General features: G+C 38.8%; 1 protein-coding gene across 1 annotated transcript in view; it reads right to left on the bottom strand.

The window, feature by feature from the left end:
* Positions 1–23,938, bottom strand: part of abr (ABR activator of RhoGEF and GTPase) — a 208,009-nt gene extending 184,071 nt beyond the window's left edge. Inside the window, exon 1 of the mRNA XM_059549969.1 lies at positions 23,065–23,938. Within this exon, the coding sequence (XP_059405952.1) occupies positions 23,065–23,737 (673 nt within the window). The 5' untranslated portion in view covers positions 23,738–23,938. The remainder of the gene's footprint in view (positions 1–23,064) is intronic.
* Positions 23,939–26,083: the final 2,145 nt, after the last annotated feature.

Genomic DNA, 26,083 nt, shown 5'->3' with positions numbered 1-26,083 from the left:
TGACGTCACAGACACTACGTCCATGTTTTTATACAGTCTATGGGAAAAACAAGTCAAAAAACATTTATAAAAGCTGGAGGCATCTGTTTGACCCGACATATTTCCTGCCGAGCGCTCTCTGTCCACTAGTGCGAGTAACCCAGAGTGCAGTCTGGACGATGGGGAGGGGCGACACTTGTCAATCTGCCTTGAAGTGTTTTCCCTGCCTTTGAAATTTTGCTCCGAGCCAGCAGGGGGCAGTTTGCGTTGAAACAAACAGAACGGTGGCAACTGCAGCAGCAGAGTAATAACGATACCATGTTAATTGCATGAGGTGAGTAGAAGTGGTTGTGTACATAACTTATGTTGACATTAAATGCGATGTTCGATCAATGTGAAAATACTAACATGCCTAATACTTCTGCACAGTACTGTATATTAATATTTTATTAGTAGTATTATAAAAGCATGAGTATGCAATTGTGACAACAATCTATAAAGTTTGTTTAAAGGAAGGTTGTCTGTAGTCAGTGTTTATATAATGTTTAATATCTTTTATATATACATGTATGTTTTTGTTTCAGCAGCTTCCCCTGGAAATCCTCAGTGAAGTTATTTTGTCAACAGGTGACTCTGCATATTTGACACTTTCTCTGGTATGCAGATGGTTTAGAGATGTGCTCACTCAAGAAGATTTTCGGAAATTATTAATTGATATTAGAATATTAATTGATGTCATTTAAAGTTAAACTTTGCAGTGTACAGTTTTTTAATAAAAAAGCTATGGCAAACACGTGCATGACAGCAGGTTTCAGTCATTTACATCAGTCTATCGTTCTTTAAGGTTTCTCATTTTTTGGTAACATCATTTGCTATGTATTGCTTAAAGCAGGCATGAAGTCCATCTAATTAATGAATTCTTAATTTAGTTGTGACAATTCTGTGTAATATTTCAATTACCAATGATTTTAGAAAGGGTTTAAAGGGGTGATTAAATGTATTATGTTTTTATATAGAAGCAGTTAACTACATAAATTCAGGATTAATTACAGAAAAAGTGACGAGTGTTTTTTGGGTTCAAGTTCTTTACAACCTGTATAGTTCCTTGCTTGCAAAAAGTAACCATGGATTTATTTGTAGTAAAAATATTTGTTGGCATATTAATTACCATGTGTTGAAACCATAAAAACACCATAGATAACTATAGTTTTTGTAGCAAATCCATGGTAAATTTTCGTAGAGGCTGGGTTTTATTTTAGCATTTCTTTTCTTCATCTCTCTCTCGCAGCAAACTAACAGCAGAAGAGACGTAACTTAGAATATTTTGTCCAAACCATCAAACTGTCGTTATGACAGAAGGAAGGCCATTCCAGAGCGGAAGCAAATGTTCACATTTTGATTTAAGTTTACTAAAACAAACCATTATTTTCATGGGAGTAATTTACAGTTCATGGATTGTTTGTTCACTTCAAGACTAGCAATGTGTGTATTTAGTAAATAGTATAAATTTATATATAAATAGTGTAAAGAAGTACAGTGTGTTTCACTGATTTTACTATTGTTAAAAAACATTTTTGAAAGTTTAAAATGTTTTTAGTTGTGAAAATTACATGCGATCTAGGATCAGAGCAGTGCATGCCATTGTAAGTCAATCTCTCACAGCCTCATTTTCATCCGTGTACATTTAATCAGGCTTCTAGCCTGACTAAAGATCTACAACTGAGGGGCAAGTCTGTGTCTTTTCAAAGACTATTCATTACTGTACAAATGAAGCTGGATTAAAGTCCTGTTAAATTACTAAAGATGTCAGGCTCGTGACAGTCTAGCCTGATGACATTAGTTGTGATGTCAGCCTAAATGCTCCTCAGGAATGTTTCTAAAAGCAATAGTCAGCTGCTAACACTCACTAATCATGCTCCAAAGTCACTTGGTCATAGCACAGCTGTAGAAATCATTGTGCTCATTATCCAACACTAGTATGACCTGACTCACCCTCATTACATCCGCTTTGCAAAGCAGACGGGAAATCATCAAGCAAACAGGAAAGACCAGTAAGCTGTCAGCAGATGTGTCCCTTGCGTAAAACTGCCTTGATCATGCTGCATGACAAGGTCCATGCACACAGACTGAACATGTGTACTTCAAACATGCTATATAGGTCAGAGAGATAAAAACTGCTGAAGAAGTTTTGTGCATCCATCACGATTTTCAGGATGGTCAGAATCTGATTGATTTTGACAGACAAGCTTGACCTTACAAGAATTGACCGTGATAAATAGTGCCTGACCTATATTTCTTTACTGATTCTGCTAATATGTATCAAGTAAAGTGGACAATGGCTGACAATAACACTAACATATGTATAATATAGTTGAGATGAGATGTACACAAAATTGTTAAATAAAAAATGTATTCATGTAATATGGCATAAATGCACAAACAATATTTTGGTATGGGTTAGTGTTAGTTTGGTAGGCTAAATAGGTAATTTGTCTCTGGCAAAAGGACATTTAATAGGACTTGGGGTCTATGCAGTAGAGAGAGTAAGGTTTTTTTTAATGCGAGGTGCTACCTGCTAGATCAAACAGAGAAAAAGGACTGTGGCGTTGGTCAAAACGCATCATCTGATGGCCTTTTGCTGACAAATAAACGGATATCTGGGAGCAGGTAACAAAAACAAAGAGTACACATAAACATATAGCTTCCACCAGAATACTACCATTGAAAACCAAATTAGTCACTAAAAACAACCTGATACCAACATGACAAAAATCTATTAAATAAGCTGCCTTACCAAAACCATACGTTAGCATGTTGCTAAGCTAATTACGTGAAACATCACATACACAAACATACATGGCACACACACAATTGTTTTTTAAATTTTTGATTAGGCTTAACTATTTTTATAGACTTCACGGCATCTAATAACATAATAGAACAGATTCAGGCAATGCCTCCTCTGAATATATCCAATTCTGCTTTATAATGCAGCCAAAAAAGCAACACTTTCCTGACTACTGTTTGAAATATCCTTCTTGTTAGGAGTGTATCTATAATGTCTTTAAATGCTCACTGGGTTTCGGAAAAAATATTTGACTGTTTCAATGACATCATATTCTGATTTACAAGTTTTACAGCAGCAATAACTGTAATATAAGCTACTATACTAAATGTAATAGAGTAAAACAGCACTAAAACCACAGGAAGGGCAAATAAAACATCCTTTATTATGCAAATGAATAGAAAAGGATTCATACTAGAACACTAAATAAATAAATCAGCATCCGATTTCAGCAGAATGGGTTTCCCGAATGCTTATCAAAATCTGAGAGGTATCAAATGACTGTGAACCAGCGGTGTGTTGGCCTTGAACAACAGACAATGTTGTCTCTGCGGTTAAGGAGGACTAGCCTCTGAGGATAACACTGCAAACCTGTTAACACCACGGTAAAGGCATTGAGGTGTCGATGGTGCTGAATGAATTATGGGGTAAATCGGCATGACACAGCAGGAAATGAGATGCATCTTGAACTTGATATGGTTTTCTTTATTCACAGGCTTTGCAGAGCTGCAAAGTGTTGCTGATGCATGTGCAGAAACACTGCAGGCATTCCAAACCAGTTGACATACACCATACAGTACAAAAGTCTCCCCACACACTAGGGGTGGGCGATATGGAAAAAATATAATATCACAATTATTTTTCTTTTTAGAAATATCACGATTCTCGATTACACAATGCTTTGTCATGTTGGTTTTACTATTTTGCAGGTTGTCTGAGCATTACAGCCAAACTATTTTCCCTATTATAAAGACAACGCCTTTCAAGGTAACAAAAAATAAAAAGAATGGCAGATATTTAGGCCAAAGAGGGTGAAGATAAGAAATAAACTTTTGATTTGATTGAAGATAAAAATCTTTGTTCTTATTTTTTAAAAACAAAGATAAAAGAATGACAAAGATACACATTACAACTACACATAATATACAAATAAAACAAACAGTGCTTTATTTTCAGGTAAAATAGGTGTTTTTAGCAGGAGCAATCAAGAAGTTGAATGAACAAATATAAAAATAAAACGCTATATATAAACTGATTCCTAAAGCAACTGTATTCAATTTTTTCAATCACTAGCAGTGAGTGATTTTTCTCTTTGAAGATTTTTCTCTCACTCAAAAGTGGTTTTAAACCTGAATGAGTTTCTTTCTTCTTCTGAACATACAGGTCCTACTCAAAAAATTAGCATATTGTGATAAAGTTCATTATTTTCCATAAAGTAATGATGAAAATTAAACTTTCATATATTTTAGATTCATTGCACACCAACTGAAATATTTCAGGTCTTTTATTGTTTAAATACTGGTGATTTTGGCATACAGCTCATGAAAACCCAAAATTCCTATCTCAAAAAATTAGCATATCATGAAAAGGTTCTCTAAACAAGCTATTAACCTAATCATCTGAATCAACTAATTAACTCTAAACACCTGCAAAAGATTCCTGAGGCTTTTAAAAACTCCCAGCCTGTTTCATTACTCAAAACCGCAATCATGGGAAAGACTGCTGACCAGAAGGCCATCATTGACACCCTCAAGCGAGAGGGTAAGACACAGAAAGACATTTCTGAACAAACAGGCTGTTCCCAGAGTGCTGTATCAAGGCACCTCAGTGGAAAGTCTGTGGGAAGGAAAAAGTGTGGCAAAAAACGCTGCACAACGAGAAGAGGTGACCGGACCCTGAGGAAGATTGTGGAGAAGGACCGATTCCAGACCTTGGGGGACCTGCGGAAGCAGTGGACTGAGTCTGGAGTAGAAACATCCAGAGCTACCGTGCACAGGCGTGTGCAGGAAATGGGCTACAGGTGCCGCATTCCCCAGGTCAAGCCACTTTTGAACCAGAAACAGCGGCAGAAGCGCCTGACCTGGGCTACAGAGAAGCAGCACTGGACTTTTGGACAAATTTTGCATGTCATTCGGAAATCAAGGTGCCAGAGTCTGGAGGAAGACTGGGGAGAAGGAAATGCAAAAATGCCTGAAGTCCAGTGTCAAGTACCCACAGTCAGTGATGGTCTGGGGTGCCATGCCAGCTGCTGGTGTTGGTCCACTGTGTTTTATCAAGGCCAGGGTCAATGCAGCTAGCTATCAGGAGATTTTGGAGCACTTCATGCTTCCATCTGCTGAAAAGCTTTATGGAGATGAAGATTTCGTTTTTCAGCACGACCTGGCACCTGCTCACAGTGCCAAAACCACTGGTAAATGGTTTACTGACCATGGTATTACTGTGCTCAATTGGCCTGCCAACTCTCCTGACCTGAACCCCATAGAGAATCTGTGGGATATTGTGAAGAGAAAGTTGAGAGACGCAAGACCCAACACTCTTGATGAGCTTAAGGCCGCTATCGAAGCATCCTGGGCCTCCAAAACACCTCAGCAGTGCCACAGGCTGATTGCCTCCATGCCACGCCGCATTGAAGCAGTCATTTCTGCAAAAGGATTCCCGACCAAGTATTGAGTGCATAACTGAACATAATTATTTGAAGGTTGACTTTTTTTGTATTAAAAACACTTTTCTTTTATTGGTCGGATGAAATATGCTAATTTTTTGAGACAGGCATTTTGGGTTTTCATGAGCTGTATGCCAAAATCATCAGTATTAAAACAATAAAAGACCTGAAATATTTCAGTTGGTGTGCAATGAATCTAAAATATATGTAAGTTTAATTTTTATCATTACATTATGGAAAATAATGAACTTTATCACAATATGCTAATTTTTTGAGAAGGACCTGTAAATGCTATTTTGAGGAACGTGAAAAACCAAACAGTTGCTGGTCCACAGTGACTTCCATTAAATTCAATGTGGACCAGCAACTGTTTGGTTACCCACATTTTTCAAAATATCTTGACAGTAATGACAGTAGGCTGCATGTTTAATAGGCCTACTGTCCCTTTGAGACCTGCACGCATCTAATATACAGGCAAGTATATGTTTTTCTCTCAACTGATTACTTTCATTTTAGACATAACCAACTTGAGTCTACATGTAAAGCTTGTGTGTTTTGACAGTAATAGTGCAAAAGATAACTTAGTTCAATAATCAGGTTCTGTTTGACAGGCTTTAGCGTGCTTCGAGTGTATGCAGCGCTCAGAAAAAGCACAGATCAGACCAGCACACGAATGAAACATTTAAAAGCACAGGCAAATAATGAGAGAGTAACTCTACCACTGAGTTAACACTGCTGTGAATGCGTGTGGTGTTGTATAGTATATGACGGAGGTGCCAGGTCTGATAGAATGAACTCTCAGACTGATAGAGTGAACTCTCAGAAAAGCTTTATATCTAATTTTATGCCAAATGAAATCATAACTGAGTAAGGAATTCTACACCAAAACTATCACAAAAATGACAAAGCAACAACATCGTTTGAATCTCTTCCTTTTTTACCAGATGATAAACAATAAAAACACAGCCAATGAGAATCCATCATGCTTTAAAGAGCTTGAGAGTATAAAGTGGTTGACAACATAACAGCAGTGAAAGCTTAGAATAAACATAACATTTTCATCCTTTGGCTAACATAGTATTTAACAGTTATCTTTCTTGGTATAAACAAGATCTTAAAATTAAGCACTAGGGTCTGTACCATGATGGTAGCTGAACAAATTCAGAATTACAGGATTAGTTTTAAGGTAACAAAACCAAACCTCTCCAATCCGGCTTTGTTGGTACCATGATGATGATCATCAACTTTCTTTGTCTACTCAGGCTTTGATCCTGAGTTTGTGGAGCGCGTGCACATGAATTAGAGGTCGACCGATATATCGCTCGGCCGATATATCGGGTCGGTATTTGTCATTATTTAATATATTGGCATCGGCCGAAATCCATGTTTAGTAGCGCTGATTTAAAGTCAGGCACGTCGGCGGGCAGCCCCGTGTTATTGTTGCAGTGGAAAGTGCTGCTAAGCATGTGAAGGACCCCAAGCTAAAACTTTTGGAAGATTCAACAACAGTCCTGGGAGATAAAGGTAGTCAGAGAATTTCACTCTGTGAATGGGGTGGAGAAGTTGGCTGCTCTTACAAACACTGCAGCGTGATTGAGGGCTGCGTTACTCTGACCCGCTCACAGACAGCAGCGTGCTCGGAGAGACAGCTGTCCTGGAGCTGCCCAGAACCGTGAATCACATTTGTTCGGAAGCATGGTTTGATGCAGACAATAGCCAGGTTTCCATCCAACTCATTTGCATTTAGGGATGTCAATATTCGATCATTTCCATGATCGATCGACGTTTAAATTAATGATCAATTAATAACCTTAATACTGCAAAATGCGTCTGCAGCGGTATTATTATTATTATGTGCAAAGCCACTTGGAAAAAAGCTTTCTCACCCGAATTAAAGGGGTTTTAGTCTGAATTAGTGGTGGAAATTATGATTCTTTCAAAAGATCCGTTCATTTTCAGTTTGTTCACCAAAATGATTCATTCAGAATCGTTCACTGATTCGTTCAGTGATCATTTCTTCATAATACACAAAATATGCCAGCAGGTGGCAAAAAAGAGTGTATTATGTGTTATGTCTTAACTCAACGAACGTATTCACTTAAAATTAATTAAAATGAAATTAAATTAAAATGTGTGCATAATCGCATTCAATATATAAAGTCTAATAATGTTGTTCAGATGACCAAAGCACAATATTTTCTTGCCTAATTAGCATTTTAGGCAAGTGGATTGCGTGAACAAGAACGATTCGTTCACCTAAAAGATTCGTTCAAAAAGAACGATTCGTTCACGAACGACACATCACTAGTCTGAATAAAATGCTAGTAGCTGGACTGTAAAATGAATAGATGTGATTATGATCATTTGATAAAATGAAGAGAGTGCGCCATACGTTTTAGATCATGTTACTTTGTTGACTGTTTCCTGTCAAGGAGACCGCTGAATGCGTCTCTTTAAATGGTTTCGTGGTTGTTGTATTTTAAAACGCAGTTGCAATGTTTTCAAATGACACTATAGTATTAAAAATAAAATGATCCCAAATGTAACTGTGGCGCTTGTGGCTGTGCTGCGCAGTCAATGAACCGCTTTTTCACATCAAACATTTTATGCAAGTATTATGACCAGTACTTTTTTTGTTTGATCCTGTTCTGCAAAATATTCGATTTAGAATTTTTGCATTCCGCTAGGCCTATTTGTTTTAAAATCCTGAATTTACAGAGCATTAGATCGCGGCGCATGAGTGCATGAGTGCGTGCATGCATGCGTGCATACAAGGACGAGCGAGCGCGGGTTTGACTAGATGTATTTGGAGGTTATTGCTCAGGTCTCGTTCTGCGCATATCCAAATGTTTCCACATTTGCAATGTATCTGAATGTTAAACTATAATATATATATATATATTTTTTTAATGTAAACTAGACGGAAAAGATCATCCTCTTCACATGAGCAAAAACGTCCTTGGCATAACAGCAGAGTGGACCGGTATACTACAGTCTAGTGTTGTCACGGTACCAAAATTTCAGTATTCGGTACCGATACCAGTGAAAATCCACGGTTCTCGGTACCAATTTCCAATTTCGGTACCAAAGCAAAACACAAAAATATGCTAATTAAAAAAAAAACTTTTTAGCACTAAAAATAAAACCAATGCCATTCTTTATACTTATTTACAATTGTGTTTAAAGTTTTTCTACAAGTAATATAATTATGAAAAACAGTAAACATGTTTCACCCAAATTTAATTTGTCTTAATTTATGAAATGTAAACACATTTTATTTTTGGTAAATAAAGGGGATTTGCTATTAAAATTAAAACATGGAAGAAATATTGTGTGATTTATTTCTTTAAAAAATAAAGTTTTATAAATTTTTTCAACAGTAGTAGCAGTATCACATAGGCTACATTTTACTAAATAATAGTAATATTTCTAGCACAATGCCTTTATGTAAAAATTAACTTTTAGGCCTAATGAATGCATATTTGTCATTTTAACTGAACTTAAGACTGGTGGTGATGCTTAAGATATTTTTGGTAATTGAGGGTTTCTGTAAAAAAAATAGTAATAGATCATATTAATTATTATTAAAAGATAATACTACTACTACTAATTCTACTATCATACTAATGTATATACAATGGACTATGAATTGATGAGCTGCTGGGTTCATGAATGTTAATCACGTTGTCTGCGTTCGGTCAAACTGATTTGCTGAAATAGATCAACGCCAGCCAATGAAATTGGCATTTGCGCATTAGCTCCGCCCACTACCGGAGAAACCGGTATGTCTTCTTCTTGTTAGAAAATGAATATGAATAATTCTAAATGAACTCCATTATTTTGACAGGAGAAGACAACAAAGAATTGTTTACATATAGCGTGTCGATTCAGCGTGGTAAGACTCTCGCTCTCTCTCTCTTTGCATGTGTGAGAAACAGCGCTATCAGTAAAGCGACGGAAGAGTTTACAGAGCATCAAATACAGGTGCGCTGTGCGTCCATTGAGATGAACTGAAAAGTTCAGATCGCTTGATGGAGAGAGAACTCTGAAGCTCAGATGCTGAAATTAATGCAAGCGTCATGCGCTTCAGTCTATGTAGTAAACAAACCCGCACGTCTCTGCCATTCATTAATTCACACAGAGACGTGCAGAACACGGATTCATATTTCAAACAACTTTTGCTGCTTAACATTTACAGATACTGGTCCATATGGAGATTTGATTTGATTAATTTATGCTAACTTTGACAAATTCCGTGACTGTCCATATTAAAATGTAAGTTTCATTTTCATGACTGGATTTTGAGATTCCGTCCTCGTTTTCTGCTTCGCGGAAATCATAGCGCTGTATGCGTCAAGAACCGGGTTTGAACGGGTCCTCGGTACTACCGGTACTTACAGAAACCTGGTACCGTGACATTTTCATTTTTTTAGTACCGACTTGGTACCGAAGTACCGGGTCTTTTGACAACACAACTACGGTCTATGTAAACTGACCAGTGTAACCTTTTAAATGTTTGGTTGACTGTACTTTATTTTAATAATGAACAGACTGCGATGTAAGTTTGAAATTAGAATGCACTTTAGATGTTCTGTGTCATTTATACCAAACACAAATGTTGCTGGTTGCTAGTGTGTTTGCAGCACTACTATAATTTTTTTTTAATATATTTTATTTTTTATATTGTTCAGTTTAATTGATTTTTATTTATAACATTTTATTTATTTTATTTAAATGTATGTTAAAGTTTACATTTATGTTCCAAGAAACTTGAAAAATTCTGCTTGGTAAATGCTCTAAAACTTTTTTGTAAATGATTGACTTTCTGATTGACTTCTGTCTATGCTCAATAAATGATGATAAGTTTAGAAATGTTGTGCATCCACAACCATTATTAGTGTGACATTTTAGCATGCAAATGAAGGGGATAACTTCAAGATATCGGCCCTAAAAATCAGCAGCACATATCGGCCATCGGCTGACCCTGACCTCTAGACATCGGCATCGGCTATAGAAAAACACATATCGGTAGATCTCTAACATGAATGTATGACATCACTGGTGAACAGCCAATCACGAGCCTTGCAACACAAAGCAAGTTTGATTTACTTCTCACGAGACCCAACAAGATTCAAAACTAAAGGTTAAAAGTTTTGCTAAAGGTTAAGAGATTGAAGAATATGACACGTTTAAAGCTCATATGAAACATGAAGGAGGACAAATAAAATAAATGATCTTGCTCTATCAGTGCAGTCACAAGTGAAAATTGTTAAGTTTATACATTTGAAAATATATAGTGATAGAGATTCGAACATGTAAGGTCAGATTTTTTTTAACAGTGCAATCTGTTGATACTACAAATTGTATATTACATGATCTGTTTACATTAAATTAAAATTAAAATTAAATTAAATTTATGCATTTAGCAGACGCTTTTATCCAAAGCGACTTACAGTGCATTCAGGCTATCAATTTTTACCTATCATTACATTTTTTTTAAAATAAACTATTTATAATAACAGTTAAACTAAAATTGATTGTGTAAAAGGTAAATAATACTCATAATATGAATCATAATAATTATATAAATCATAAAATGACTCCGTAATTATTATTAAAGCCATTAATTAATGCATTAATGACCTTTAATTTGGAGCAAGATAAACTGGGGGAGTGACTTTGTGTCAGACATGTGTCCCTTCTCTCACATCTGATTGGTCCAACTTCAGTTTGAGATCTCTAACCCAGAACACAATCTGCCCCAGAGCAGATTAGCCGTGGAGTGTAAATTACTATGGCAATGAATGCTGCTAAAAGCCAAGCCACGTACGTGGTACCTAAAACCCAGGATTGGTGCAAACTAACCTGAAACTTGCCTGGCCAGCTAGCTAATCCAGCTTCATGGTACAGGCCCCAGGTCTCTCTTTTCTTCTTCAACATTCTGTTTTACTTGGAAATAAATCACAAAATTGGTTGTAACATCCAGTTCTAGCTGACTTTAAATGCTTTTAATAGACAGGACAGTTGGAGGGAGAGGAAGAGAACAAAAATGTCTTTCATGCACATTATGCAACAGCTTGTTTTCTGCTCAGATACTATGACGCATTAGAGCAAATCAAAATAAATGAATATCTACACACATCTGCAAAGCTTTTGTGGATTTTATCTCTATACAAACAGACACATGCTCCCAAAGATAACAGATATTAGTACAAAGAAGACCTGATGAACCTATGGATCTCTAATAGGGGTGTAACGGTACGTGTATTCGTACCGGACCGTTTCAGTACAGGGGTCTCGGTACGGTGCACGTGTGTACTGAATGACCGAATGCAATATTTTGTGTGCGGAACATAGGTACATTTTTGCGTTTTCAAACGAACATATTAAGTGGTGGAAGTCTCCGCGTTCAGCGCAAATCCTGCCCTGCAGCTGATTCTAAGGCCGGTGACACACTGGATGCGTGGCGTGAGCGTGGCGTTTCTGCTGTGTGTCAGTTGCGTGACGGCTGCTTTGCGTTTTCTTTCTTTCTTCGCGTCGGAGGCCACCGACAGACCAGGCTCTTGTCTCCACGACAACAATATCTATACTTCATGTTGAGCATAAATATAAAGCCTACTGATAAAGGACACCGTCAACAGTATTGATGGCAAAATAGACTATGTTTGACAGGTGCAATATGCCAGTGTGTCACCGGCCTAAGGTTTTCAAAAGGCATCACGCGAGTGTGAACATCACTACAACTAGGAAAAAAATGATTGTAATTCAAACGCAGCTCCCGTCGGCATTTAAACAGACCTTTGCTCTTAATTCCGATCGGGCCAACGCAATAACGAAATCTGAGCAGGTCTTAAAACTGAAACTGTTGATGCTGCACTTTACACTTTGTAAAAGTTATATATATATATATTAAATATGAGCAGGCCTACAAGCTGGGATAGGTAATGCTGCACTGTAATCATAGTTATTTATTTATATTTTTCATTATATTTTATTATATGATATTGGTTTGAGACTTTGCAGCAGTATTTTATTTCTTATTTTTTTTTTATTTTATATAAATTTTATTAAAAAGTATCAAAAAAAACAAATTGTTAAAAACCTGCAGTTTAATGTTTACATTTCTTTCCCTTACTATACCGAAAATGAACCGAACCGTGACTTTAAAACCGAGATTTTTGTGTACTGTTACACCCCTAATCTCTAATATTCTGCTCCACTTTTCAATATATGAACAGTGAGCAGTGTAAACATAAACTGTGAACAAATAAACGTTGGAGGTTAACAGACAATTCTTTAAGAAATAATGATTTCTTAACCTTTAGAATTGTAGCATGTGAACAGCTAATTCAAGACTATTCTACGGAGCTGTATTTTTTACATTTTTATTCTTTAATTTAATGTAGTTATCAAAACTTAAATTGTAAATACAAAAACTTCATTATTTTTGTATAATATTGATTTGTAAAATTGTTATTTGCATCAAAGACAATAAAATACCCAAGATGCGTCACTCGTCACTAGTTTAAAAAAAGGGAAAATGCAATGCTTAATATGGCTGCTCAATCACAGGAATGAAATGAATGAGCCAGTCGCTAATCGTTAAAGTCAGCACATCATTGCAGCTGCTGTTAGAAGCGTCCCGGTTGCAATAGAAATAGTCAGCATTCTTAAACATGTGCTTGGGACTGTGCATGCGCACTGGCTGATTTAGCCTAAAAAAATAAGCTTTGTATAACGCTATTTGTGCAAAATAAACTACATTTATATCACAGTTGTTGTATTGCACACTGCAATAAAAAAGATGATTATTCAAGTTTTCATAACCTCTGACCAAATTCAAAAACGAAAACTAAAATTAAATCATCTCTGAGTGCAAGGAGGTCCCCTGGGATCGGTTGCACCAGCTAGATTTAAAAAGCTGGGTGTAAGTCTTATACTGGGCTTTGCAACGTCCAGCTTTACAATAAATATTTACACCTGTTGCACCAAAATCAGGCACAACTATGCCTGGCGCAGACAATGCATTGATTGCAATTTTTCTGGCCGATTCAGATTTCCGGTTAGTGTGAGCTGCTGATACCGATTTTTGCCGATTTAGATTTTTTATTTTCTAAGCAAAGTTTCATAAAATAAAAAAATTGTAAAAAAAAGAGTAAAAGGTCAGTAATAAAATAAGAACAAATAAAAAAATTCCAATCACAAGCGCATATAAATGCAATAGAAAAAAAGAGAGCTATGGACCTAAGTTTTTCAGGTTAAGTAAGTTTTATTCAGGTAAGAAATACTACATAAATTAAAGTTATCAAATGTAAATTTTTATCAAAGGTAATTTCTGTAGTCTTCATTGTAAACATTACATAAAAATTAATTTTTACCATTAAAGTTATAAAACGTATTCAGTCAAGAGCAGGAAGTTATTTTCTTTGTCTTTTGTTCTTTGATTAACATGACAGACAGCAGCAGGAATATTGGACAGCGGTCCCTTTAAGAGTTTATCCACGGACCTAATATACAGTTACACAACATGCATTCTCTTTCTTAACTATTTAACGTTCCAAAACTGACTGTGTTTAACTGGATACCCGCCAAGAAGAGCACTTTGACATAATTTTGTATGTATTTGAATGTTTTAGTGCAGTTAGCCACTCATTTTGGTATTTTTGGCTCACAAGCTGTTGGAGACTGAGCGCTGGTAGCTTATGCGCTCCACTAATAACCTATAGATCAGTGGTGGTGCACGCTTTTGGTGTAAATGCAAAACCAGCAGGAATTACTAAAACAATGCGCAATACAAGCACCATTTAACCGGAGCGAATGAGATGTGTGTGAGAGAGAAGTGGTCTTCAGAGAGAAGAGATCGAGGCTGACGTGACGTTATTGCCTGTGCCGCGAGTAACAAAACTGATCGGCTCAAAATCAGAAAGAGGTGCGACTGATTTTTTTACTTTACACCTACCTCTGACTAGTCATAAATTTTTGTCTCGGACGTAGCATTACGCCGAGATGGTGCAACGGATATAAATGGGAAACACTTGTGATATATATCAAATATATATTTTCTATAACTAAGGTTGCTATGATGATGTAGTGATGTTGCATTTTAATGTTTTATTAATCTAACCCAGGAGACACGCCGCTGCTTCATTACTCATTCAAAATATTAGAGAAGATCTTGATTAGGTTAAATCTGAAACCAACCCAAGAGATGTATAGAAGGCCATCCAAAGTTAGAACAGTTTAAATTTTAGAAAACACGTCACAAATTTGTGGAAGTTTATACCTTCTCTCTGCATCTCATATGTTTTTAAAGGCAATCTGTGTGATGGGTGAATATTAGCATGCTGTCACTTTAAGAAATACAATTTACAGTTTCACAAGTATTTCCATTCTCAACTCTTTACGTTTATTTATTACATAACCGGTGAGGGTTTACATGAATAAACAATAAGCGCTGCATTTTTACACATATTTGCGTGTATTTGACCGTTTTGGCACTAAAAGTTGACTTTACATGTCCCTGTTGTGTTCCTATTCTGAGCACATACACGGTAATCCTCCAGAGGAACATTATTTTTCAGTTTAGTGAAATTAACTTCTGCTTTAAAAGCCTTATTTTTGTTTTCAGAAATGTAATGTGACAAGATGACAGCCGATGACGATGTAGAGGCCTTCCTTCAGGTCTTCGAAAACACCGCCCACCGTGAGGGATGGCCTGAGGACAAATGGGCACCTGCGCTGGCACCACTCCTGACCGGTGAAGCACAGAGGGCTTACTTCTCGCTCCCCTTGACGACTGCCGACGATTATGCCGAAGTTAAGCGAGAGATCCTCGCGAGGCTTGGCCTCTCCCCTGTGTGTGCCGCCCAGCAGTTCCACGAATGGGAGTACAAGCCCCGGGTGCCAGCCCATGCCCATGCGGCCAAACTCAGCCGCATCGCCCAGCACTGGTTGCTGGAGGGAGACCCCACCCCAACACAGGTAGCGGAAAGAGTGGTAGTCGATCGCCTCCTGCGCGCACTACCTTGCGCCCACCGACAGGCCGTCGGCATGAGGAACCCAAGTAACGTCCGGGAACTAGTGGAGGCGATCGAGCTGGCGGATGCTGTCCATCACAGCGGGGCAGGGGACCGGCTGCCGCCATTCCCCCGGGGGGTGGTCCAGGAGCGACGCCCGCTCGAAGGCGCCACGCGACCAGTCAGCAGGCCGACGGTTCCCCCGCCGCGAGATGAGCCCATGCCCAGCGCAGATCCACCGTCGCCTCCACGAGCCTGGCTGGCAGGCTGCATCGTCCACCAGCGAGTACCGGCGGGAGCCCCCGAAGCAGAGGTGAAGGTGGATGGACGGAGGTTCCGGGCCATGTTGGACTCAGGCAGTGCGGTCACTCTCATCCAGTCGCGGTTGTGCGCCCCTCGAAGCGGCCGGAGAAACTTCCTGCCGATTACCTGTGTGCACTTGCCAAGTACCGGCCCGTGAGATGGTCATTTCGTCCCCCCAAGGCACCTGGCCGGTGGAGGTGGGCCTGGTGAAGGACCTGCCGGTGGCCGTACTGCTTGGAAGGGACTGGCCCGGTGCTGCTTACCGCCTCTACTCAGCCTGCCAGCCCCAAGGGAAACCATCGAAGACCGAGGCGGCCGCTTGGACCCCGCCACCGGCCGGCCCTGCTCGTCTCCGACAGTGGGAGAGAAGGTGAGGCCCCCTCCCAATCTACTAATATTTTCTATGATGTGTACCAACAGGCCGCTGGAGAGGGCTCTTTCGCCAAGGAACAGCGGGAGGACGACCAACTCAAGCACTGTTGGAGTCAGGTGCGAGTCCTAGATTGAGAGGACGTCCTCCCCCGGCCCCACCCTCTCCCACATTTTGTTGTAGAGAATGGCCTGCTGTATTGTGTCGCCCAGTGGAGGGGGGAGGAGAAAAAACTACTAGTCATGCCTCGAGCCAAGACCGAGACCATCCTAGAACTGGCACATTCCCACCCCATGCACCCTCGCAGCAGCCAACACCTCTCAACCCATCCGCGACCGCTTCCACTGGCCGGGCCTGGAGGCCGAAGTAAAGCGGTTCTGCCAAGCCTGCCCGACCTGTCAGGCCACGTCGCCCAGGACTCCTCCCCCCAGCCCACTCATTCCGCTGCCAATCATCGAGGTGCCCTTCGAGCGGATTGGAATGGACATAGTGGGGCCGTTGCCGAAGTCTGCCCGAGGGAATGAGCACATCCTGGTCATCGTCGACTATGCCACCCGGTACCCAGAAGCAGTCAAGCAAACGCTTAGACGCGTGGCGGCGGAGGACAAGCGGGATTGGGACCTCATGATCCCCTACGTGCTCTCTACGTCAAACCTAGGGGCCTCTTGGACGTGGCCCGGGAGGCGTGGGAGCAGCAGCCGGCCCCTCATCGTACCATCATCGAACACGTCCGACAAATGAGGGAACGGATCGACCGAGTGATGCCGTTAGTCCAGGAACACCTCACCAGGGCCCAGCAAGCGCAGCAACGTCATTACGACCGGGCAGCCCAACCACGGGAGTTCCAACCGGGAGACCGCGTCATGGTCCTGGTCCCCAGCTCTGCATGCAAGTTTCTGGCCTCCTGGAAAGGACCCTACTTGGTGGTAGAGAGGATTGGGCCGGTCACATACCGCCTGAATTAGCTCAGATATTCAATGTCTGTCAATTAATGATCTGCCCCAAACTTCACACATTAGATAAGAGTCCTGGAACACATCTTAAGACCAAAATTCAGTTATTTGTATAGCGCCACCTCCTAGTAACAGGAAATTACTTGTTATACACAAACTTATACATGCAAAGTCCAATCTGCACTAGATTTCACATGTTTGGTAAGATTCCTGGCCCGAAGACATCTAAAGGCCAATATTCAGTTATGCCCATAGCGCCAGCTGTTGACGACAGGATATTCCATGTTTTACACTAACTCAAACATGCAATGTTCAATCTGCACCGAACTTCATGTTTGATAAAAGTGCTTGCCTGAAGACTATAACTAAAATTCAGTTATAGTCAGAGCACCACCAGCTGGCAGCAGGAAGTTTGACACATATAAATGAATTTGACATATTACTCCTATATTAACTACTTTAAATGCATGTTGCTCATCTTTCACTGGTTTTCTAATGTGGCGTTGAGCCCAGGTGTGAGGGCCCTTTCAGTGCTGCTTATAGCTTTAATGTTTTCCTTATTTTCTCACTTGAAAGTAGGTTAATTTTTTGAAAGAAGTTTGTTTTGTTCATAGTTTTGGCATTGTCTTATATACGTGTGTAAACTTGTGAAGCAGGTAGCGGTCTTCCTGCAGATGAGGATCTAGTGAGATCTTGAAACTGAAACATCACAGAAGAACTCTAACAGACTGTGAAGGTGCGGTGAACATCCTAACCACATATGTTTTGGTCATTTTCATGTTTGATCCAGCTGCATCCTGCACAGGCAGCAGTGCAAACAAACGTTTGACAAGGTTGTTGGAACTTATGTGAAGTAGGGCTGTGATGGTGGATTTTTTCCACTGTGGTGGTAATGGGCTAACAAATTATATATATATATATATATATATATATATATATATATATATATAGAGAGAGAGAGAGAGAGAGAGAGAGAGAGAGAGAGAGAGAGAGAGAGAGAGAGAGAGAGAGAGAGAGAGAGAGAGGCTGGACAATGAAACTAAAACACTGGCCAAAATAGTGTTGGAGGTTTCATGGCTATATTTGTGCAGCCTGATGTCCAGTATTCAATGATTGCATATTCCACCAGTTAGAGCAGAGTGTGAAGGTTGAATAAGCAGAGCAATAGCACAGCTGTACATAAAATATTGCAATCCACACAACATAATGAGAGACATATAAGTGTTCAAAAGTGGACAAATTATTGGTGCACGTCTTGCTGGCGTATCTGTGAACAGGACAGCAAGTCTTTGTGGTTTATCGAGAGCTACGGTATCCAGGGTGATGTCAGCACGAACCACATCCTGCAGGTGTAACTGTTGATGCAAAAGGAAGCTGTCTGAAAGGGATGTCCAGGTGCTAACCTGGATTGAATCCAAATAGGGCTGGGACAACGCATCCCAAAATGGGACAAAAATACGTCGACGCAAAATATGCGCATCGATTCGTCGACCTGTTTTTATTTCTCTAAAAAACGTTTGCAAAACGTTTACCTTATGTGCGCTGAATATACGCGATGGCCGGATCAACATTCTGTCCAATGTTATATAACCAATCCAGGGGTTTTTCTGCATTGATCTTTTTTTTTGGCGGCTGTCAAAGCCTTATTTGATCGGTGAGTGATGTAGAATAGAATGACTGTGCTGCGCCTGACAGGGCGCGTACGAGAGAGAGCCCCGGCTTTGCGCACGCACTCACAGTCTTCAAACTACACGAGCGCTCTCTCTCTCTCTCTCTCTCTCTCTCTCTCTCTCGTGCATATTAACCAAAATCATTAGACACGATAGAAAAAGGGCGGAACGCCAAAGTTTCACGTGGAGCATTCGGAGATTTTTTTTTTCTCCATGACAGGCTGCTGGCTCCCACTGTTCATTTTTATTTTTTGGAAAAGCACTCTCTGTATTAGCTTAAAGCCCTAAAGTTTACATTGGTTACTGTATTCTTTCAATTGCTCTAAACAAGTATTTTGGGTGAACTTTTTTATTGAATGCTAGACATCAAGTTGTTGTTATTTTCATCTGAAAGAAGAACTTTTTTTCAGTAAGCTAGGCCCTATGTGTTCAGTAAGCTTGTTTCAGTAAGCTATGTGTTTTCAAGGCTTCAAGGTTTTATTGAATGCTATCTCTATACAAGTGCAAAGTAATGCATTCTTAGTCAGTCTTTTATTTTGTAATTTTAAGAGCAATAAACATATATTGCAATGTTAAGGAATTCATGTTTTTTTTTTCATTCAGATATGTAAATCAACATGTATAAATTGTTAGTAGTCAATTAATGGGGAGATAATCGAAATCGAATCGGTCTGAAAAATTAATCGTTAGATTAATCGATGCATCGAAAAAATAATCGCTAGATTAATCGTTTAAAAAATAATCGTTTATCCCAGCCCTAGATCCAAAACACATGAAACCACAGCTGGTTAACTCACTGCAGAATTAAATGTGCACCTCAGCTCTCCTGTTTCCATCAAAACTATTCGTTGGGAGCTCCACAGGGTCAATATACATGGTCGGGCTGCTATAACCAAACCTTTGGTCACTCGTCCAATGCCAAGCATCGGCTTCGATGGTGCCAGCAGTGGAAATCTTGGGTTGTGGACAATGTGAAACATGCATTGTTCTCTGGTGAGTCCACTTTCACTGACTTTCCCACGTCTGGGAGAGTTACGGTGTGAAGAACATGTCTCTGAAATTGTTTTCAAAACTGTCCTGGAGCAGACCAGCACTTTTTCACTCATCATCAAACACACCCGATTCAACTCGTCAGCTCATGTTTATTTTAGCACTTCCATCATTGAATACGCAGCCTGAAAAACACTAAAATAAATATCAAAGAAATAATACAGCTAAACAAGAAAGTAGCCTAAATAACAAAGTTAAATACACCCTGTCTACTAGACGCGAGCAGCACAGAGTGACAAAATAAGTGATGCTACACTGAATGCTACACGACACAACATGACAAATCCCAGACAGTAAACTGCCTTGTCCTATTTATGAGGTACTGACAAATGCAGATTGATGATATGAATGGAGATGGCTCCAGATTGGCGATGTAGTATTTGGTTTCCCAACAATGTCCATCGCCTAACACAAAATTAATTTGCTGAATGCATAAACTGTATTTTCCTGCGCTCCAGAGTGCCAAACTAAAGGAAACGCTGTGTATGGCATTTGAGATAATTTGTGAATTACCATAAAACAAATTGCAAATATTACTGTTATTACTTATTACTGTTACTATTATACTTGAGACATAAAAACTACATAGAATGAATCTAATCTGATTTAAAACTGAAACTACACAGAGGTTTTTCAAAGCCTTCAAGGCTTCATAAAACTGACTGATAATTAGGTCAGAAGATGCGCTTAATCAACTGTGGCAGTCAGACTGAGGCCAATTATAAACTCAAACTGTTTCATAGTGCAGAGACATCAGTATCAAAGGTATTTCAGCATCACTAAATTTTAGTGGCCGAAGCCTTGATTTTCACATGGTCAACATTGGATCTAGATGATATTTTAAGATTCACTATATAAGTACCACTGCTGTGTAAAGAGAATTAGAAAATTCAAAATATGCAACATGGCCAAATTATCATTATATTGTCCTCCCTAGTTCTCTTCTCATTAAAAAAAAACTGTCATGTGGTGCGACCAATAAAGTCATGTGGTAAACCGGCACATCAACTAATCATGTGCATCAAGGTCAATACATTTCTTAAAATATTAGATAATTTCGACTTTTAGGGCAAGGTAAGTTCAGGTTGTTAAAAAATATGTAGAAAAATATACATGTATACACAATATACATACAAATTTACAGAAATATAGACTAAATATATAAATACTGTTTCTAAACCAGAACAAACAACCAGCTAGACAAGGCCATTCGTACTGTGTATGAACATCATCCGTTATCATCACTGCACTTAAAGTCTCATCTCATTTTAAAACCGAACTTGTGCCCTTGATGGATATGAACATGATATGGATATGGTCAGTGGTTCTCTAATAGTTCATAAGAGTTTATATTCATCACTCTCTCTCTCTCTCTCTCTCTCTCTCTCTCACACACCCACACATCCCCTCCAGAGGCCCAGATGTTCTTTGCCTTCTAACCCACTACAGCACAATCAAGCCCAATCCCTGATTATCCCATATTAAATGAACTGGATCAGTCACAGACAAAGTCTAATAGAGCAAGTAATGTGCATGCTAACTTCACTGACAGTCCAAATGAGTGAAGTGACACTAAATAGACATGAAGCTGTTATGTTTTCATTGTACCACAATGGAACATCTCAACAATACTACGAAACTAAACTGTTTGCTTGGATACTTCTTATCAGTCCACTTAAGAATGAAAACTCAATGCAATTGCTAAATAAATACAAAGATTTTTGTTGTTGACAAAGGCTGTACAGGCAATAAGACTGCATTTTTTACAGATTTAATTTTAAAGATGTTTCCTCAATGAACACCCAGCACAACATCAAAGGTTTTGTAATATTTGTCCTGAGTCACACCACTGCTCAAATATACTTCCCTAAACTAACAAATACACAGTCTAACATGATGTACATAATGTCACAATTTTAAAGTAAATATAAAGTTTGGGGTTGGGAGCTGGCCTTTGATTAGCATAAAAGTTATGCATAATCTTTTACGCAGATGGGTCAAAGACAGTAGCAACATGTGACTATGTCTCATTGAGCAACACGTACGGTTCCATCAGATCTGGTGCCTTTTCCTCTTTCCTGTTTTAGTGTCATTGCGGAGGTTTTTAAAAGAGTGTCAAATCAGATAAAACTCATATCTATGTTACAGAGGTGGTGTGAGTTCAAATTATGGACACTTGGCTGATCATATTTTGAAATAATTTGAAATAAGTTCTTCTGACGCTTTCATACATTCTGCCTTTAACTGATAAAACTGTCAGGAGAGAAAGACGTGTGCACTGCAATTGACAGTATATGGACAACAAATGACAAGCATTAAAGCCAACATGATTTTTAGTGGATGAAGTCAGTTCTCCTCAAGTTTACACAGATGTCCTATTAGAGCTACCACAGGTATATGTTTTCATATGAAAAAGATCTGTCTGACAACCATAAAGTATCCAAATACTTATTTGGCTGTGCATGCATTTTTGTCAAATAAATGTGGAGTAACCAACCAAAAGAACTTAAAAATAAATCATGAGCATCATAGTTTGCAAACAAGATGCACACTGACTGAAAGCTGGACTAGATCATAAATGAGTAGAATGGAGCAACAAAGTTCCTCCCAGTGTCCTCACTAGAAAAAGACCTCCAATAATTTTCAATATATTAAAATATTAAAATGCAAGTAAATTCAATTTTAAAAGATCAAATGAATATTTACTCAAAAATAAAAAAAATTCTTAAAATGTACTCACCCTCATGCCATTTAGTATGTAGATTTAAAGACGTTTAGCATTACATCACTTGCTGACATAAGAATACTCTGCAGTGACTGGTTTGGTTTGAAGTTAAAAATGCCTTAATGATTAATGATTTATTACAAACATGCAGCTTTTTGCTTTGAGATTAATTGATGGACTGAAGTCAAGTGGATCCTCTGGTGAGCAAGTGATGTACGATACATTCGTTTCAATGAAGAAACAAACTCGTCTACATATTGGATGGCCTGAGAGTGAGTATATTTTCAGTACATTTTCATTTTTGAGTATGCAACGTCCTGTGACACACATTCCAAAAATGTATGTTTCGACTGACATGTGACGACATACGCATAATTGCCTATTTGATAATTGATAAACAGTGGCAGCCGTCGATCTTCTGAAGGGAACTGGTAAGAGAAAGGTGGAAAAACTGGTATGGTAGGAGTTTTGTGTTGTCAAGTCTGTACTACCTGCAGAGGAGGAGTCGTCATGCTCGGAGCTCAGGTATCCGTCAGGTGTGCTGCGTCCAGACCCGTGAGACCCGCGAGACCCGCGGAGCGCGAGGCAAGGAGACAGTCTGCCATCATCCGAGTCCAGCTCTCGACTTGAGCGGACGCGAGGATTCAGCCGCTGACTGTCAGGGACGTTAACCTTTGGGTTGAGGATGTTTTTTCTCAGAAAGTTTTCGTTGAGCTCCACGTCTTCATAATCGTGGTCACTGTCTTGCTCGTTTATCCGTTGCTCGGCAACGCACCGAGAGATGTCGCGCGCCGCGGGGAGTTCTCGCGGAATATCGGGCTTCCTCCGAGGAAGGACGAGGATGGGTTTCCCTGTCTTGATGCCCCGGGGTAACGTTATGTCCCCGCCTTTGCCGTCTGATTCGCAAGGACTGGCCTTCTTTGAATCTGTCTTGTTGCACCGACTTTCAAAGTCACAAGTTTTCTTCTTCTGCGCGATGGTGGTCTGCAGGTAGATCACCTTGAACTTCTCCTCCGTGAGAGCCTGTTGTAGCACCTTCAGATTGGCTTTGCATCTCTTTAGCTCTGCCTCGATGTCCTCCACCGAGTTGAGGTTCATCACGGGCGCTTCGCCGTCGGGAAACTCATTCCTCCAGTGCTTCTCAAATTCCGCCTGTTCCCACATTCTCAAGTCCTTGAATATGTCTCGTTCCTGCTAAAACGACTTGGGTTCACTGTCTCAAACGCCTGTTGTTAAATAGCGACTGCTCATTTTTTTTATCCTCTCACACTCACACATCACATATCAGTTTACAACTGAAAAAAAAAAACTTTCAGCTTCCGCTACATTGGAAAGTCGTTACGTCAGCTGGAGACGGAGCCAATCAGATCGTTTAGCCGTTTGCCTCTAGACGCGCAAAATCCCAGCCAGCATTGAAGCACCACCTGTTCAGTAAACACGCAGCTCAGGTTTACAAATAAATGTACTCCCAAATTTAAATCAAATTCAAATGAATAATAAAAAAGTAATAGTTACAATGTAGTTAATAGTTAAACTGATAGAAAAATAAATAAATAAGCCTAAATAGATTTTTAAAAAGGTCGAGTAAATAGAAAACATTTTTAAAATGAAAATAACAATAGTTAATCAAGCATCATAATAACATATTAAGTACATAATTCAGCCAAATATAAGCAAACACGTATAAAAAAAAATAAAAGTAACAATAATCATTTACCAATATTTAATGAAAATGTATTGTATTACAATATATCATATTAAATATAAATGCATCAAGATTGAGCAACAGAAATGACGAGTAAATGTTTAGTGATAAAGGCAAAGGCATACAAAATCTTTGTATTTCCTGAATAAGAGGGGTTTTATACTTTTTTGCATCTGTTTTATGCTTTTCGGCAAAAAAAAGGCTGCTACCAAACAGTAATAATGCATTTTGTGTCTTGATAATTCATGGATTTAATCCTTATTCTGCTCTCTATGCATTATTTACAAGAAAAAGTATTGCAGACATCACTAAAGAACTACGTTGATTATTGACATAATAATAATTGGGAAGAGAGTGGTCATTTACACAAAATGAATTTTCACTTACTCTTTTACTGAAGTGTCCTTCAGTACATTTGAGGTGAGATTTTTATCTCCCAGTTAAGTCTAATTCACGATCCATTTTCTGTTCAGAGCTGCAGGGCCTATTCTTCATTCAGATCCCCCTTCTCACCTCGATGTCAATACCATTAGCAGAGACGTGCGGGACAAATTTGATATGGGTATCATCGTGTCACTGGAGAATGGGAATGGCCAAGTTCCAGCAGTTCTATGAGAAACTGAAGATGAGAGATGTGTGTACTGATAGCCACATGTCACATCAGAGATGAGAGGGGGCAGAGGGATCTGCTGCATGGATCCATCCACTTTAGAAAGTCTTTAGGAGCTTGAGATGTTACAAATGCTACATTTTTTCTTTCTTTATAAAAATAACTATCGTTTTAATTTCTGCAGCTTCTCAGCGCATAATCAAACAAAGCCCTCACAAGGGTTTTAGTATTTTTGTTTATGCATTAGCACCAGACATACAAATGTAGTTTCAGCTGGAATCCATATTAATAATTCATGACATTTTGCATCCTTTGATCCCACGTTCAACCTGAGCCCTTGTAATATGTATTTTTGTGGGACATTCAGTGGTTTAGCACTAAATAACTATATTTATTTTAACATGTTAAAAAATATACAGAGGGTTTAAAGGGATAGTTCAGCCAAAATACAAAAACAAAAAAAAACTCACCTTGAAAACTCTGACATAGTTTACTCACCCTATTTAAAAATTAAATGTTTCAACTGTTTAGTCCTTAAAATGAAAGTCAGTGGGGTCCAAATCCAAATGAATCCAAATGGGGTCCAAATACAAATAATTGTCCAAAAACAAAATAATTGTCTTCTGTGGTTTGGAACTACGTGAGGGTCAGTGAAACATGATTATTATTATTAAACTGAAGCTAAAATTAAGAAAAAAAATGTTAACTGAAATAGAATGAAATTATTATTTTTTAAAAATTCACCTAGTTGTCAAAGCAACATTTGTTAAACTAAAACTGAAATAAAAATATATAGACATTAACAACAGTAGAAGACAAAACCTACAAAAAATACTGAAACGTCAACGTTAAAATTATAGTCACCTTTATAAAAAAACAAAATAAAACAATTTAAGAAAAAGAAATTGATTCAAATTATTAGAAAAACCATAATAGTATCTCAATATAATATCAGTATAAATTTGTGAAGGAAATTACATTTTCAGAAAAGAAAAGAAAACAAAGACTAGAAAAAAAGGAAAATTACTTGATTTCCTTGTACATGGATAAAACTATGTGTAAGATGGTAATTATGAGGCAGTTGGGGGAGGAAAGAGGAAGCATGCTCTGTTACATGAGAAACAGGAGATGAGTGCATTCACTGAAGCTAATGCAGTCATACCTCTGAAAGGCAGAGGGCTCGTCTCATCACATC

This window comes from Carassius carassius, chromosome 5 (assembly GCF_963082965.1).
Source record: "Carassius carassius chromosome 5, fCarCar2.1, whole genome shotgun sequence".
In the NCBI taxonomy this organism is placed as follows: Eukaryota; Metazoa; Chordata; class Actinopteri; order Cypriniformes; family Cyprinidae; genus Carassius; species Carassius carassius.
Note: the sequence above shows the minus strand (reverse complement) of the source record. Positions and strands in the feature narration are given on the sequence as shown.